The 14,483-nt window shown below is 39.3% G+C and overlaps 1 protein-coding gene and 1 non-coding gene across 4 annotated transcripts in view; both read right to left on the bottom strand.

Moving 5' to 3' along the window:
- smc4 (structural maintenance of chromosomes 4) overlaps window positions 1-14,483 on the bottom strand; it is a 67,080-nt gene that overhangs the window by 50,066 nt on the left and 2,531 nt on the right. For all 3 annotated transcript variants that reach the window (XM_078563771.1, XM_078563770.1, XM_078563769.1), the window contains 3 exons: window positions 14,154-14,344; window positions 13,535-13,726; window positions 12,277-12,453 (listed from right to left, as the gene is read on the bottom strand). In XM_078563771.1, coding sequence (XP_078419897.1) covers window positions 12,277-12,453; window positions 13,535-13,726; window positions 14,154-14,344 — 560 coding nt within the window. The remainder of the gene's footprint in view (window positions 1-12,276; window positions 12,454-13,534; window positions 13,727-14,153; window positions 14,345-14,483) is intronic.
- On the bottom strand, window positions 4,865-5,002 carry LOC144694320 (U4 spliceosomal RNA). Its single transcript, XR_013579707.1, has one exon. It is a non-coding gene; the product is annotated as a U4 spliceosomal RNA (small nuclear RNA).

Here is a 14,483-nt window from a genome sequence, read left to right as displayed (position 1 = left end):
TATTCAAGTTTAATGACTGCATACCACACTTGCTAAATTTTGATAAAACACAAGTGATCCTGAATATCCACAATTGGTGCACTGATTTAACCTGGTGTAGTTGTCCAATGAAGCAAGTTTTATTCTGACATAACAATTACCTTAGACAAAAAGCTCTTGCAACATGGACAACATACAGCTCGTGAGCTATGACACTGGTAAAAAAAAGACTGCAAGCTGAAAAAGATAATTCCATTTCACCAAGCAAATGTTTTCACCATCAAAGAACCTAGAGTTGCATCTCTGAACCCTTCATTTATAATGCTTCTCATCGAAATGATGGTTAGAATTAGCTAAGTACATACCTGGATCAACTTCCTGGATGAATGACTCACATTACTTAGAGGAAGATTCCATTGTAATAACAAGCCGCACATTCAGCAGTATTGTAGAATCGAAAATGTGCACTCATCCAGGAAATCATGGCATGGATTCACAAAGATTATTTTGAATCTTTTGAATTAATAAATTCCTGCCAGGTTGCTTTTAATCACTTAATATCACCATCAACAGGAACACTGACATCCTAACAACTTGTGCTCCAAAACGGATTTGACACATTATTTCTCCAATATCTGGCTAACACAAGTTTATCATTTTACCCATGCAATTAAGAATCATTCAATTGCTTTTTGCCACTAGGTAGTTAAATCTTAAGTACAAAAGAAACTGTAATGTCATCAATGAGCTTTTTGCTTTACAAGTAAACTTCAGAATAATTTAAGCTGTTATTTAAATTCAAACTCTCCACAAGGGGACACTTTGCAAATGCTACTTTTCCTTAGCAAGATAGGAAGAGGACAATAAAAGTGTACAAATGCAGTCAATGCAAACAGAACATCAAATATGCTAAAATGAACTACTTGACCATTGATAATCTCCCCAGAATGGAAACTAAATTTCATGGGATGTACTCAAAGAAAAATAAATTTCCAATATGGGGGGTCACCGACAGACTGAGGAAGTTAAAATGAAGACAAAACACCAAACTGAAGTAATTGGAGACTTCAGTGAAGTTATTTTCCATTGGGATTCACAGCAGTGCGGTGTTGGAGGTTGACTAACATTTTTCCACTTGGTCCCTTTTGTATTGAGACGAGCAAAATGGTTACTTGTACATATTCTGCACTATTGCTAGTTTAGATGCAAGAAACCTTCAGTTAAATCGAAGGGCATTTGATTAAAATATTACAGCAGAGTACCCATCCACAGAAATCTTTGCTTTTGCACTCTGTACTCTTCAAATTAAGCATTGGAACCCTTCAGTGTCCCTTTTAATTGGGCTCTCAAAGAATTTATTATACCTATATTTGTTATCCATCATTGTGTTTATCAGATTAAAAACCAACTTTTTTTTATTCTTTCATGGGATATGAGCACAGCTGGCAAGGCCAGCATTTCTTGCTCATTCTTAATTGCCCATCATAAGGTGGTGGTGAGCTGCCTTCTCAAACCACTGCAGTCCATCTGGCATAGGTAAACCCACAGTAGGGAGTTCCAGCTTTTTCATCCGGTGGCAGTTCAGCAACAGGAATATTGACGGAACAGGATGATATGTGGCTTAGGGGAGAAGTTGCAGGTGGTGGTGTTCCATGCTTTTTTACCCTTGTCCTTTTAGGTGGTAGAGGTGATATGTTTGGAAGGTGCTGTTGAAGGAAGCTTGGCGAGCTTTGTGCATCTTGTATATTGGTTCATACTGCTACCACTGTGCGTTGGTGGTGGGGGAATGAATGTTTAGGTTGGTGAATGGGATGGCCAATCAAGCAGGCTGATTTGTCCTGGATGGTGTCAAGCTTTTTGAATAATGTTGGAGTCACACAAATTCAGGCAAATGGAGAGCATTCCACCACACTCCTGACGTGTGCCTTGTATCAACACAGAAACCATCTTACAGGGTCAGAAAGTAGTCACATGCATCTTATCTCAGCATCAGATGCAAGTAGCATCAAATGTTAGATCATGCCAAATTGTAATTCTGTAGATCATATGGCTGGTGGATATGGAGCCTAATGGTTGGTGTGGGGTGTGGTGGTGGTGATCGGGAGGGGATACGATCAAGTGAACAGCTCTATCCTGGAATCTCGAAACACTGGAACAACACGTTCTGGCATCATGCATCACACTTTTGATCTGAGTATTGTAGAAGTTAGAAAGGCTTTGAGGATCAGATTTCTGATCTTGCTTTTGCTGGGAAGGAAATAGAGCACATCAAACTAAGTTGACTTACTGATATTCATCAAATTGGTGGAGGAGGAAAACATCAAGTTTGGACCACAAAGTTCAACATGGGTTTTTGGTGTCATGTTGTTGACTACCCCACTTTCATTTGCCTTAACCAGCTGGTGATACATAGCAAAATGAGTAGGTGACAACCAAGCTGAAGAGAAGGGAATAAAAACACATACTACTTTTCGATACAACTTGAGGAACCACTGAAATTAACAGCAGAAATGAAGCCCTTCAATCCTTCATGTCTGGGCTGGCTGTATATTAGAGCAATCCAAATATCTCTCTCTGCATATACTTTTCTCTTAAAAGATAGTTTCAGGCTCCATATTACAAAAAGGATATATAGAGAAACTACAAAGGTACAAGATGATTTATAAAGCTGAAACCAAAACTGAAAAATTATACCTAATAGAGAAGACTGAACAGGCTGGGTTCTTCTTAGAAAACAGAAGGCCGAGGGGTAGCCTAATATAAGTCTTAGTCATTTACAAGTCCAATAGGGAATTCAGGAGAAACTTATTGACTGAGAGAAGGGCTAGATCATGGAACTATGACATGAAGTGTTTAAGGCATATAGTAGAGCTGAATTTGAGGAAAAGCTAGATAAGTACACAAGGAGAAAAGGAATGGAAGGTTATGCCACTAGGGCTAGATATAGTAGGATGGAAGGAGGCTCAAGTGGAGCATAAACACTGGCATCGACCACTTGGACCAAACGGCCTGTTTCTGTACTGCAATTACTATGGAATTGCCTACTGGCATTCAAAGTGAACAACTGCAAAATAGAAGCATTTCATACAATGGAGTTAATCCAAACACAATTTCATTTAAACATGGACAACTAAAAGAACCAGAGATATCAGCATTTAATAACCCTTTTTAATCAACCAGCAACACTATTACACTATTCACAATTACAATCTTTTTGACAATTTTCATACGAACATACCAATTAGGAGGGATAGGCCACTCGGCCCCTCAAGCCTGCTCCGCCATTCAATAAGATCGTGGCTCATCCGAATGTAACTTCAACCCCACATTCTTGCCTACCCCAGATAACCTTTCACCCCCTTGTTAATCAAGAATCTATCTAGCTCTGCCTTAAAAATATTCAAACATTCTACTTCTACACCTTTTGAGGAAGCAAGTTCCAAAGAGGCTCAACCCTGTGAGAGAAAAAATTCTCATCTCCGTCTTAAATGAGTGATCCCTTATTTTAAAACAGTGACCCCTAGTTCTAGATTATCCCAAAAGAGGAAACATCCTCTCCACATTCACCCTATCAAGACCCCTCAGGATCTTAAAGGTTTCAATTAAGTCAACTCTTACTCTTCTAAATTCCATTAGATACAAGTCTAACCTGCCCACCTTTTCATCATAGGACAACCCGCCCATTCCTGGTATTAGTCTAGTAAACCTTCTGTGAACTGCTTCTAATGCATTTACATCTTTCATTAAATAAGGAGACCAGTGCTGTACACAGTACTTCAGAAGTGGTCTCACCAGTGCCCTGTATAACTGGAGCATAACCTCCCTACTTTTGTAATCAATTCCCCTCACAATAAATGATAACATTCCATTAGCTTTCTTAACTACCTGCTGTACCTGCATACTAACCTTTTGTGATTCATGCACTAGGACACCCAGCTCCCTCTGAATCTCATAGCTCTGCAATCTCTCACCATTTAGATAAGCTTCCTTTTGATTCTTCCTGCCAAAATGAACGATTTCACATTTGCTAGATCTTTGCTCATTCACTTAACTTATGTCACTTATAGCCTCCTTACATCCCCATTACAATTTATTTTCCGACCCATCTTTGTGTCGTCAGCAAATTTAGCCACCTTTCCTTCGGTCCCTTCATCCAAGTCATTTATATATATTGTAAAAAGTTGAGGTCCCAGCACTGGTCCCTGTGGCACACCACTCATCACATCCAGCAAACCAGAAAAAGACCCATTTATGCCAACTCTCTGCTTCCTGATAGCTAGCCAATCCTCTATCCATACCAATATGTTACCCCTACACCATGAGCTTTTATTTTATTTTAAGTCTGACAGAGAAAATAAATTAAAAGCATTTCTTTTGAAGTAGAATTCTTACAAGACAGTAACTTTAGTACACCTCACCAGGGTAAAATGGTCTGATAAAGTTTTCCATAGCAGTAGATGTATGCTCAAAAACAAGAAAAGGATGATAAATGAAGTGACGGGGTGTCAGACCCCACTAAATGAAAAATAAAATTGTGAACACCTACAGGCAAAGAGCCATGATTTATAAATACCTGCAGGTGCACTCTTGATATAAAATTGCACATACTTCCACAACCTAGGCTTGTACCATTCGTTCCAGTTTCTCCTTTGCAATGAAGCACCTAGGTTCTACATGTGAGGCAACATACATCAGCCATTTCAAGTACCTACTGACACTATGTATGTGCCCTTACTCCATTCCACTCATACTGGCACAGAAAAAGATGATATACTTATAAACTCTTCTTAAACCAAACACAAACAAGTCTGTAGATATCTACAAATTTCCCTCTCCCACCTCCATACCCAGCCCCTTTAGAAGGATGTGGATTTATATCTTTTCTCCGCAGGTACGGTCAAAAATTGCCATTGCCGACTATATTTCAAGTCGTCAAAGCCGGGTATTGGGAAAAGTTTTCAGTAAGCAATAATTGGGGCTCGGTTAAACCTCATCAGCTACGATATTGCCACTGCGCATTGAGCGCCTTTCCAGACCTGCATTAATTGTATACAGGTGGCAACCATTAACTGGGATTTCACTTCTGTTTATTTGTTCCTATAAACAGTAGGTATTAGGCTAGGAGGTGAACATTTGTAATGTGTTACCTCCCAAGTTAGTGAGTATGTGTGTGTGTATATATATATATAAAAAAAGAAAGCGTGTAAAAATTAGTTCCAGTTCTATCATCTTGCATCATCTGGCATTCTGGAACTGAACACTCAGAACACCCCAAGGTCCTGTTCAGCCAATGAAGTACATTTTGAAGTAAAGTCAATGTTGTAATGTAGGGAATGCAGCAGTCAACTTATGTGCAAGATTCCATAAAGTGAAGCAGATTAGGTGTTTTTTTTAATGTTGATTGAGGCATAAACATTGACCAGGGCACCTGGAATAACCAGAGTAAAGGGATGCATGCAGAGGAGACTACCCTGGAGTGAGATGCAGGCAGAGTGTATAGTTTGGAATTTGATTCATGTGGGAATTTGGTACAGAGGTGCTCCTTTTTCCAGCCCCCACTAGTTGTAAAGTTACAATTTGCTTACCAGAAATAAAGAGTAACCTAGAGACAGCGGTAAGAGTTTGAAGAGCTTGTTGGTTGGGGTGGGGGTGGGTGGCAGGCGGTGGTTGTTCAGTGTATTCCAAAGAAAGTCAAAGTGTGAAATTATAGCAATGAAGTTAAGTGACTGATATAGTAAGTCTTTTGGTTAGTAAGTTGATATAGTTAGTAAGCATTTTCACGTATCTAAATTAGGGAATATTACTTGAGGTAAATATATCATTAATTGAAATAATAATAAGTATCTTCCAAAACTTAGATAATTTATTAAAAAGGTTTTATTAATTGGCTCAGCGTCAACGAGCTAGAGGCTGAGCTATAGACACTGTAATGTATCAGGGAGGGGGAAAGTTACCTGGACACTTTGTTCCATAAGGCTGTCAACAGCCCTCAGGATAGGGTATTCTAATTTTGATCAGTGGTCATGGACAGGAGGGTGCAAGTGCAAAGTAAGGGAATCGAGAAGGTAGAAGAGGAGGTGCTTCAGCCTTTGCAATTGTCCAACAGGTTCAAGGTTCTTGCAGCCTATATGGATGAATGAACTGACCACGGCACAAAGGTACAGGAAGCCATTCAAGCCGAGGGCGGATAGACACAGTTCTCTGTAGCCGAGAACGAGACTCTAGATGGTTGTGTTGCCTGCCCAGTGCCAGGGTTCGGAACTTCTGCTCTGGTCTGGAAAGGAACTTGCAATAGGAAAGGGAAGATTCAGCTGTTGTGGTCCACATGAGTACCAACAACAGACAGGACTAGGAAAGGGTTCTGCTTAGGGATTATGAGCAGCTGGGGGCTAAATTAATGCGCAGAACCTCAAAAGGTTCTTTATAAATCATTCACAGGATGTGGACATTGCTGGCTAGGCCAGCATTTATTGCCCATCACTAATTGCTCTCGAGAAGGTAGTGGTGAGCTGCCTTCTTGAACCGCTGCAGCCCATGTGGTGTAGGTACACCCACACTCCTGTTAGGGAGGACGTTCCTGGACTTTGACCCAGCGACAGTGAAGGAACAGCAATATTTTTCCAAGTCAGTATGGCGAGTGGCTTGGAGGGGAACTTACAGGTGGTGGACTTCCCATATGTCTGCTGCGCTTCTCCTTCTAGATGCAGTGGTCATGGGTTTGGAAGGTGCTGTCTAAGAAACCTTGGTGAGTTCCTGCAGTGCATCTTGTAGATGGAACATACTGCTGCACTGTGCATCAATGGTGGAGTGAGTAAATGTTTGTGGGTGGGATGCCAATCAAGGAGGCTGCTTTGTCCTGGATGGTGTCAAGCTTCTTGAGGGTGTTGTTGGAACTGCACTCATCCAAGCAAGTGGAGAGTGGTCCATCACACTCCTGACTTATGCCTTGTAGATGGACGACTTTGGAGAGTCAGGAGGTGAGTCACTCACCGCAGGATTCCTAGCCTCTGACCTACTCTTGTCGCCAGTGTTTATATGGCTAGTCCAGCTCAGCTTCTGGCTAATGTTAACCCCCCACAGGATGTTGATAATGGGGAATTCAATGCTGATAATACCACTGAATGTCAAGGGGTGATGGTTAGGTTCTCTCCTGCTGGAGATCATCATTGCCTGGCACTCGTGTGGCATGAACCTTACTTGCCACTTATCAACCCAAGCCTCGATATTGTCCAGGTCTTGCTGTGAGTGGACATGGACTGCTTCAGTATCTTGGATCTGAATATTGTGCAATCATCACTGAACCCCCACCTCTGACCTTATGATGGAAGGAAGGCTATTGATGAAGCAGCTGTAGATGGATGGGCCTAGGACACTACCCTGAAGAACTCCTGCAATGATGCCCTGGAACTGACGATTGACTTCCAACAGCCAGAGCCATCTTCCTTTATTTTGGTGTGACTCCAATCAGCAAAGAGTTCCCCCCTGATTCCCATTGACTCCAGTTTTGCTAGGACTCCCTGATGCCAAACTCTGTCCAATGCTGCCTTGCTGTCAAGGGCAGTGAATCCAGAGATTGCTCAGGTAATTACTTCTGGATTATTACCTGAGCCAAGAGCAAATTGGAGTTGGGTAAATAAAATGAGAGAGATGAACGTGTGGCTCAAAGACTGGTGTGGGAGAAATAGGTTGAGGTTCATGGTGCACTGGCACCAGTACTGGGGAAAGTGGGAGCTGTACAGTTAGGACAGTCTTCATCTGAGCCATGCTGGGACCAGTGTTCTGGCAAGTCGTATAACTGGGGCAGCAGAGAGGGCTTTAAACTAAATAGTGGCGGGGTGGGGGTCACAGAAGTGTAGAGTGTGTTTCGGTTTGATAATAGCCTTAACTTCCTTACTTAGCCACGGACGGTTCACCCTTCTCAAAGTGTCTTTCTTTTTCACTGGAATAAATCTACTGAGAGTTATTAAATATCTCCTTAAAAGTCTGCCATTGCATCTCTACTGTCTTACTTTTTAACCTAGTTTCCAAGGCAACTCTGCCTTCATTATCTTTATTTAGGTATAAAATACTAGTCATAGGCCCACACTTCTCACCTTCGAACTGAACGTAAAATTCTATCATGTTATGATTGCTGTCGCCTAGAGGCTCCTTTACTATGAGGTTATTGGTTAAATCAGCCTCATTGCACATAAGCAGGTCTAGAATAGCCTGCTCACTGGTTGGACCTAGAACATACTACTCTAAGAAATCATCCCGAATACACTGTATGAACTCATTTTCCAGGCTACCTTTGCCAATCTGTTTCACCTAATCTACACGTAGATTAAAGTCACCCATGATTATTGCAGTACCCTTTCTTACAAGCCCCATTAATTTCTTGCTATATACTCTGTACTACAGATTTGGCCCATTACACCCTTTGCTTGCACTCCTGAATATAGCAAAATTTATTGGGATCCATCATCTAACCATTTAAAATTTTGAACACTTCTGCCGTATCTTCGCAGATTCCACTTTTCAAAGGATAAAAGAGGCAAGGTGATCAATCTTTTAAAAGCATGCTGACCGTCTTGGATGGGCTCACACCACTCAACAGTAAGGGGACTCACGGAGAAGAGACTATGCTTGAGTGAGGCATAGGCCAAGTGTGAAGTTGGGAATTCGATGCACAGGGAGAAAGACAAGTTGCTTATCTGAAAAGGAGGATAACCTAGAGACAGCACAGAGTTTGAAAAGCTAAGGGGGCAAGCCAATGGGTTCAGAGTATTCTAAAGAAAACTGAATTGTGATGTAACATGAAAGAAGGTAAGCGATTAATTTGTTGGGGAGCATTTTCTCTTACCTAAACTAGGAAATTTTAATCAGGGTAAGTATAACATTTATTGAAATAATAAAATCATGTGCACAAGTAGGACTAGAGCATTAATTAAAATAATTAGTTAATTAAAAGACAATATGGATGGCCAGGCAGGTGATGTGTTGCAGCTGTAGTATGTGGGAGCTGGATGTCAGTGTGATCCATGGCAACCACATCTGCAGTAAGTGTCTGCAACTCGAGGAACTCTGGCTCAGAGCTGATGAGCTGGACTCAGAGCTTTAGATGCTGTAATGTATCAGGGAGGAGGAAAGTTACCTGGACACTGTGCTCCGGAAGATAATTCCAGGGGCGGTAAAGGGCTTTAAACGAAATAGTAGGAGCGGTGGATTATGTGAGAGGAGATGAGGCAAAATAAAGAGAAAGGATGAGGCAGAAAGGGACAGAGCTTACAAACTCTGCAGATAAGGCTAGATTTTGTAAGAATAGTAAAAGGACAGAATTAAAGGCTCTGTTTCTGAATGTGCACAGCATTCGTAACAAAACAGACAAATTGATAGCATAAATAGAAATAAATATGTATGACCTGATAGCCATTTCAGAGATGTGGTTGCAAGGTGTTCTAAATATGCAAGGGTATTTGACATTTCGGAAGAATAGGAAACTAGGTAGTGGGGTAGTTCTGTTAATTAAGGTTGCCATTAGCACAAGAGTGAGTGATGACCTTAGTTCAGAAGATCAAAATGTAGAATAAGTTTGCATAGAGATAAGAAATAGCAAAGGTAAGAAGTCACTTGTTTACAGGCCCCTGACAACAACTACACTGTAGGACAGAGTATAAAGGAAAAAATAATGGGGGTTAGTAAGAAAGGTACTGCAATAATCATGGATGATTTTAATCTTCAGATTGGCAAATGCAGCCTGGGCCATGGAATTAACTCAAGGCCAAGTTAGATTTTTTTGAATTCATTTACGGGATGTGGGCTTCGCTGGCTGGGCATCCCTGCCCATCCCTAATTGCCCTTGAGAAGGTGGTGATGAGCTGCCTTCTTGAGCCACAGCTGTCCATGTGGTGTAGGTACACCCACAGTGCTGTTAGGAAGGAAGTTCCAGGATTTTGACCCAGCAACAGTGAAGGCATGGCGATATATTTCTAAGTCAGGATGGTGAGTGACTTGGAGGGGAACTTCCAGGTAGTGGTGTTCCCATGTAGCTGCTGCCCTTGTCCTTCTAGATGGTAGTGGTCCTGGGTTTGGAAGGTGCTGTCAAAGGAACCTTGGTGAACTTCAGAAGGACAGGAAGCAATGGAGTTGAGGCCACAAGGGAGTAAAGGGTTATGGGGGATGGACAGAAAATGGAGTTGAGGCCACAACCAGATCAGCCATGGTCTTATTGACTGGCAGAGCAGGCTCAAGGGGCCGAATGACCTACTCCTGCTCCTAATTCTTGTATAAGACGCTTGCTAAGTTTGCTCCAGTTGGGAGCAAGAATCCATAACACTTAAATTTTGACTGACTTAAAAATATGGCCTTCAAGAGAGTGGTTTGCATTCAATTCAAGAAAATATAGGAATTGTGACTTTATTATATCAGAGAAGCAGGTTTCATTTCCAGCGTTTTGAGGATGGGGACAGGGGTGGTGAGCAGGTTGACCCAAGGCACCTGAAGCCTTTGACAGGTCTTTAGTCATCTCAGTAAGGAATCTTATGTATTGCATACATCACGTCTACACTTATTTTTCATCCTCTGTGAAAAGTGAATTATCACAAGTAGCAGAGTTAGTCAAATGACATATTTACAAAAAAGAACTTTGTAAACTATACATATAACTTACATATTAAGGAGAGATTCAGCCATAACTATGAAAAGCCTGAAATCATAAATGCATAGATGCAGCCACATTAGGGATTATTTTAACCTATCCTGTTGGGATCAGTTGCATCACTGGTGTAGGCCCCATTGATTTTATTTGCCATTGAACCCAATGGAATAATACTAGGCGGGGTTCAAAACCCTGGGGGTTTCCTGCCCAGTGTTAGGTTAAAATTACTGCAGTGTGTCAGTTTCAATCCACTACCAGGAAGTTACAAAAATTCCGAGAAGAAAAAAGTGATTAGGCACAAAACTAGGAAAAATGGTGCACTGGCAATGTGAGGAACATTATTAAAATAATTTGTAAATGTTTTTGCTGCAACTAACATAGCATTGAACAGTTCCTTCTTTCCACAATTAATTTCTATTCCCAACATTAATAGTTTTTTTGGCACATTAAAAATATCATTGCGTTGCTGAGTACAATTATTTGCATACTAGTATGTTAAAAAGGCAGTGACATAACCAACATTATCTCAAAGCTGCGGGTGAGCATGGCTACACAGCAATCTTTAAGTACTTCACGACCACTCACATGCTGGCCTACTGCACACTGAAATAATGTAGACACACACGCACTTTAGAGAGATCATTGCTTCCAACTACCGTACTTGAGCAAACCAATGATGGAGGAAAAATATTCAAAAACTAGAATGCTACTTACAGAAGAGCAAGAAAAATAGAATGAGGGCACAGTAATTAAAACTTCAGAACATCACAGCCTGCTAAATCTACAAGTGTAAAAAAATTGTTTAAAGAATAGTGAACACGAATTAATTAAAAATCAAAAATAGGTTGTTTTTTTCACCTCCAATCCATAATATATTATATATATATGTTTGGTTTGGCTGACAACCACAGTAACAATGGGAAAGGCATTTTCCCAATGAGCATAACCCAGGTACAATTTAGTGGTTCTACCAAACAAGGACTGGTGTCACTGATATTTTTCAAATACTTTCAACATTAATACAAGTTACAATGGGCTCAACCTTATTTTGGGTTAGGCTTTAATTTGCAGCTGCAAATACATTGGCTTTTACTTTTTACATATTTTAGCAAGCAGTTTGAAAATACTAACAATTTACCAGTTCAATCAAAGTAGCATCTAAATATACTTACTACATGAGAAGATATTCCTTTAACAGCAATTTAAGTTGACTTTTTCTTCTGTCACATTCACCAAAAAAATTCACTTTTGAAATGCATCGATCTGGCGGATGATAAAACCATGTCACACTGCAGCAGCACAAGTAATATTGGCGATTATCACCACGCCAATATTTACGTGCTGCTAAAGTGTAACTGGCGTTTTCATTAACGTGTCTACTCAAAAAATTTCTTGATTAAGTGAGAAATGACAATAAGTAAAACGTTTCATTGAATAGGAAGCAATTTTCTTTCTGATTTAGTCTTAAAGCACTACAGCAGCAAATAATGGCTTGAGTTGTGAAAGCAGCCCTGCAAACCATGATGTGCTGCTACAGCAATCTAAGGTAACAGGAACAACTCTGCTGGTTCATTTCTTCCACACGCATAGATTCCTCCCCCCGCCCCCAACAAAGAATATTGATATTTAATATAGTTCATGGCGATCTTAAGGAGACTTACCTGAAGAATCAAAAATCTGTTGTGATCCAGATCAATTCCATGGCCGCGAAGCAAAATTCCTACATCTTTGAATGTCGATTTCTTTCCATTAATATGGTAAACTGATGAATTGTCCTTGTAGGCAGTTCTTGAAACATAGAACTCGCTATTTGGAATAACTTCAAAATCATCACCTTCCTTTCATTAAAACGGATTGTTGAAAAATTATTTAATAATGAAAAGCTGCAGCATATAGTATCTTTTATACAGAAATTTAAATAATTGTGCTTTTAGTTAGCTCATTGCAAAAAACATTTCTCTTAATGATAATTACAAATTTCTTTAAATAAATCTAACAATTTTTACATCTTTGCATGAGTGTTTAACAATTAAATATTACACCAGGTACACAATGGTGAAAAGGTGCGACAAGTATTTTATATACTTAACACATTTTTAGAACTGATTTCAGATTTTTAATTTTCAGTTTGCCATAGTACAACTGATTATCATTTTAATTCACTTCTCAGCTCATCTGTCATTTCACAATGCTCAAAATCAGTGTATCTGTGTTTTAAATGGCTAATTTTATAAAGTGGCATTTCAATATAAAGCCCCAACCCCCCACAAAAATAATTTTGTATTCTTTAAAGGTAACAAAACTGCCTATCACCATCTCCACTGCAGTTGTTGGATAAGAGAGAAATCAAATATCCATTTGTTTTCACACAAAAATCAGACTGTACAGGCAGAAAATTAGATGTTATATAAAAGCTTCCTTTAAAAAAGTATTTTTGGCAAGAAAGTTGCCCCATCGTTTCTGTCTACATTTTCTTCCAATGTCCTCCATTGATTTTATTTGACTGATACAAAACACTGGAACATCAATGACTTTTTATTTTCCACTATATTTCAATACCCTTAGAAAGCATTTTGTAGATATTTACTGTATTTAAATGAACACTAATAAAACTTTCTTAGGTTGCACTAACATATTTTACCCATTAAGCCAACCCAAAACAGAAAAACAAAGTCAATCAGGGCTTCTGATTCAATACTTTACTTACATGCTAAAAAGCCAACACAATTACTTATTTACAAATTGTACTTCCTCAGATTCAATACAAACAAAAGTAGCAGGAAGTAAGGAAAAAAAATAAGTGCTCTATTCAATCATTTAAAAATTATATTGCTGGTTAAAATAATTGAAGTGCATAAATTATGATGTATAACATTTATTTTTTTTGAAAAGACAATTTCAATCACGTAGTATAATTACCTTATCAATGATTTTTTGAAAGTGAACTTCAACAGTGCAGCTCTGAATGTCTTTGTGCCCATCGGAATTGTGAATGAGCACAGACAATTTTTTAGAACGAATTTTTTGGGCCCGGTAGCCAAAAACAAACAGCATTGAGTCAATCACATTTGATTTCCCACTCCCATTTGGTCCAATAATACAAGAAAACCTCTGTACAAAAGGAAAAAAAAAATTACAGAACACTGTAGATATTTTAAAAATATTTTTTCTGGCCATTATTAATGCTATGCACCATATACTGAAGTTGTAGTCAGCATAAAGTGTGACGTGCAATACTCCCAGCTGTCCATTTACACCAACTCTTGTTTTTCAGCAGGACTGTTTTAAATTATTAAAGTCACTGTACTTTTGTCAAAAAAACTCACTTTATTTTTAAGACAACATAAATACACACATTAAATCTCAAATTCATATCAATTCTAAATTTAGGGGAACTGACCAAGCATTTTTCAGTTTCACATCTCCACCCAAAATGTTTCAAAACCTGTAAAATTCTCAGCCACAAGTAAAAATTAAGCACAGCATATTTCTTAAAGCAAAATTAGATAACAATATATATATATTTTAAAAGGTTTACCTTGTGAAAAGGACCTAGGATTTGTTCTCCTGAATAGGATTTGAAATTTTGGTTCACTATATGTGTTATCATGAGGCGAGGAGCTCCAGGTTCATTGGTCATTGCTGGGGGTGGAGGAGGAGATATGCCAGCTAAAATTTCTTCCAAGCTTCGATTATCTATTGGTTCAACTGGTGATTCTGAGACAACATCTAAAAAGAGACAAAACAAATTAAATGCTATTCTACCAAGGAAAAGGGGTGGAAAACAATTGAATGTTTCACCTAACATCAACTTTGCACCACATTTCTTTACAAAAAGCCACTTCAGATTTCACGTTTAAAGTTGAAT

This window comes from Cetorhinus maximus, chromosome 19 (genome assembly GCF_964194155.1).
Source record: "Cetorhinus maximus chromosome 19, sCetMax3.hap1.1, whole genome shotgun sequence".
Taxonomy (NCBI): Eukaryota; Metazoa; Chordata; class Chondrichthyes; order Lamniformes; family Cetorhinidae; genus Cetorhinus; species Cetorhinus maximus.
This window is presented reverse-complemented; position numbering and strand designations above follow the sequence as displayed.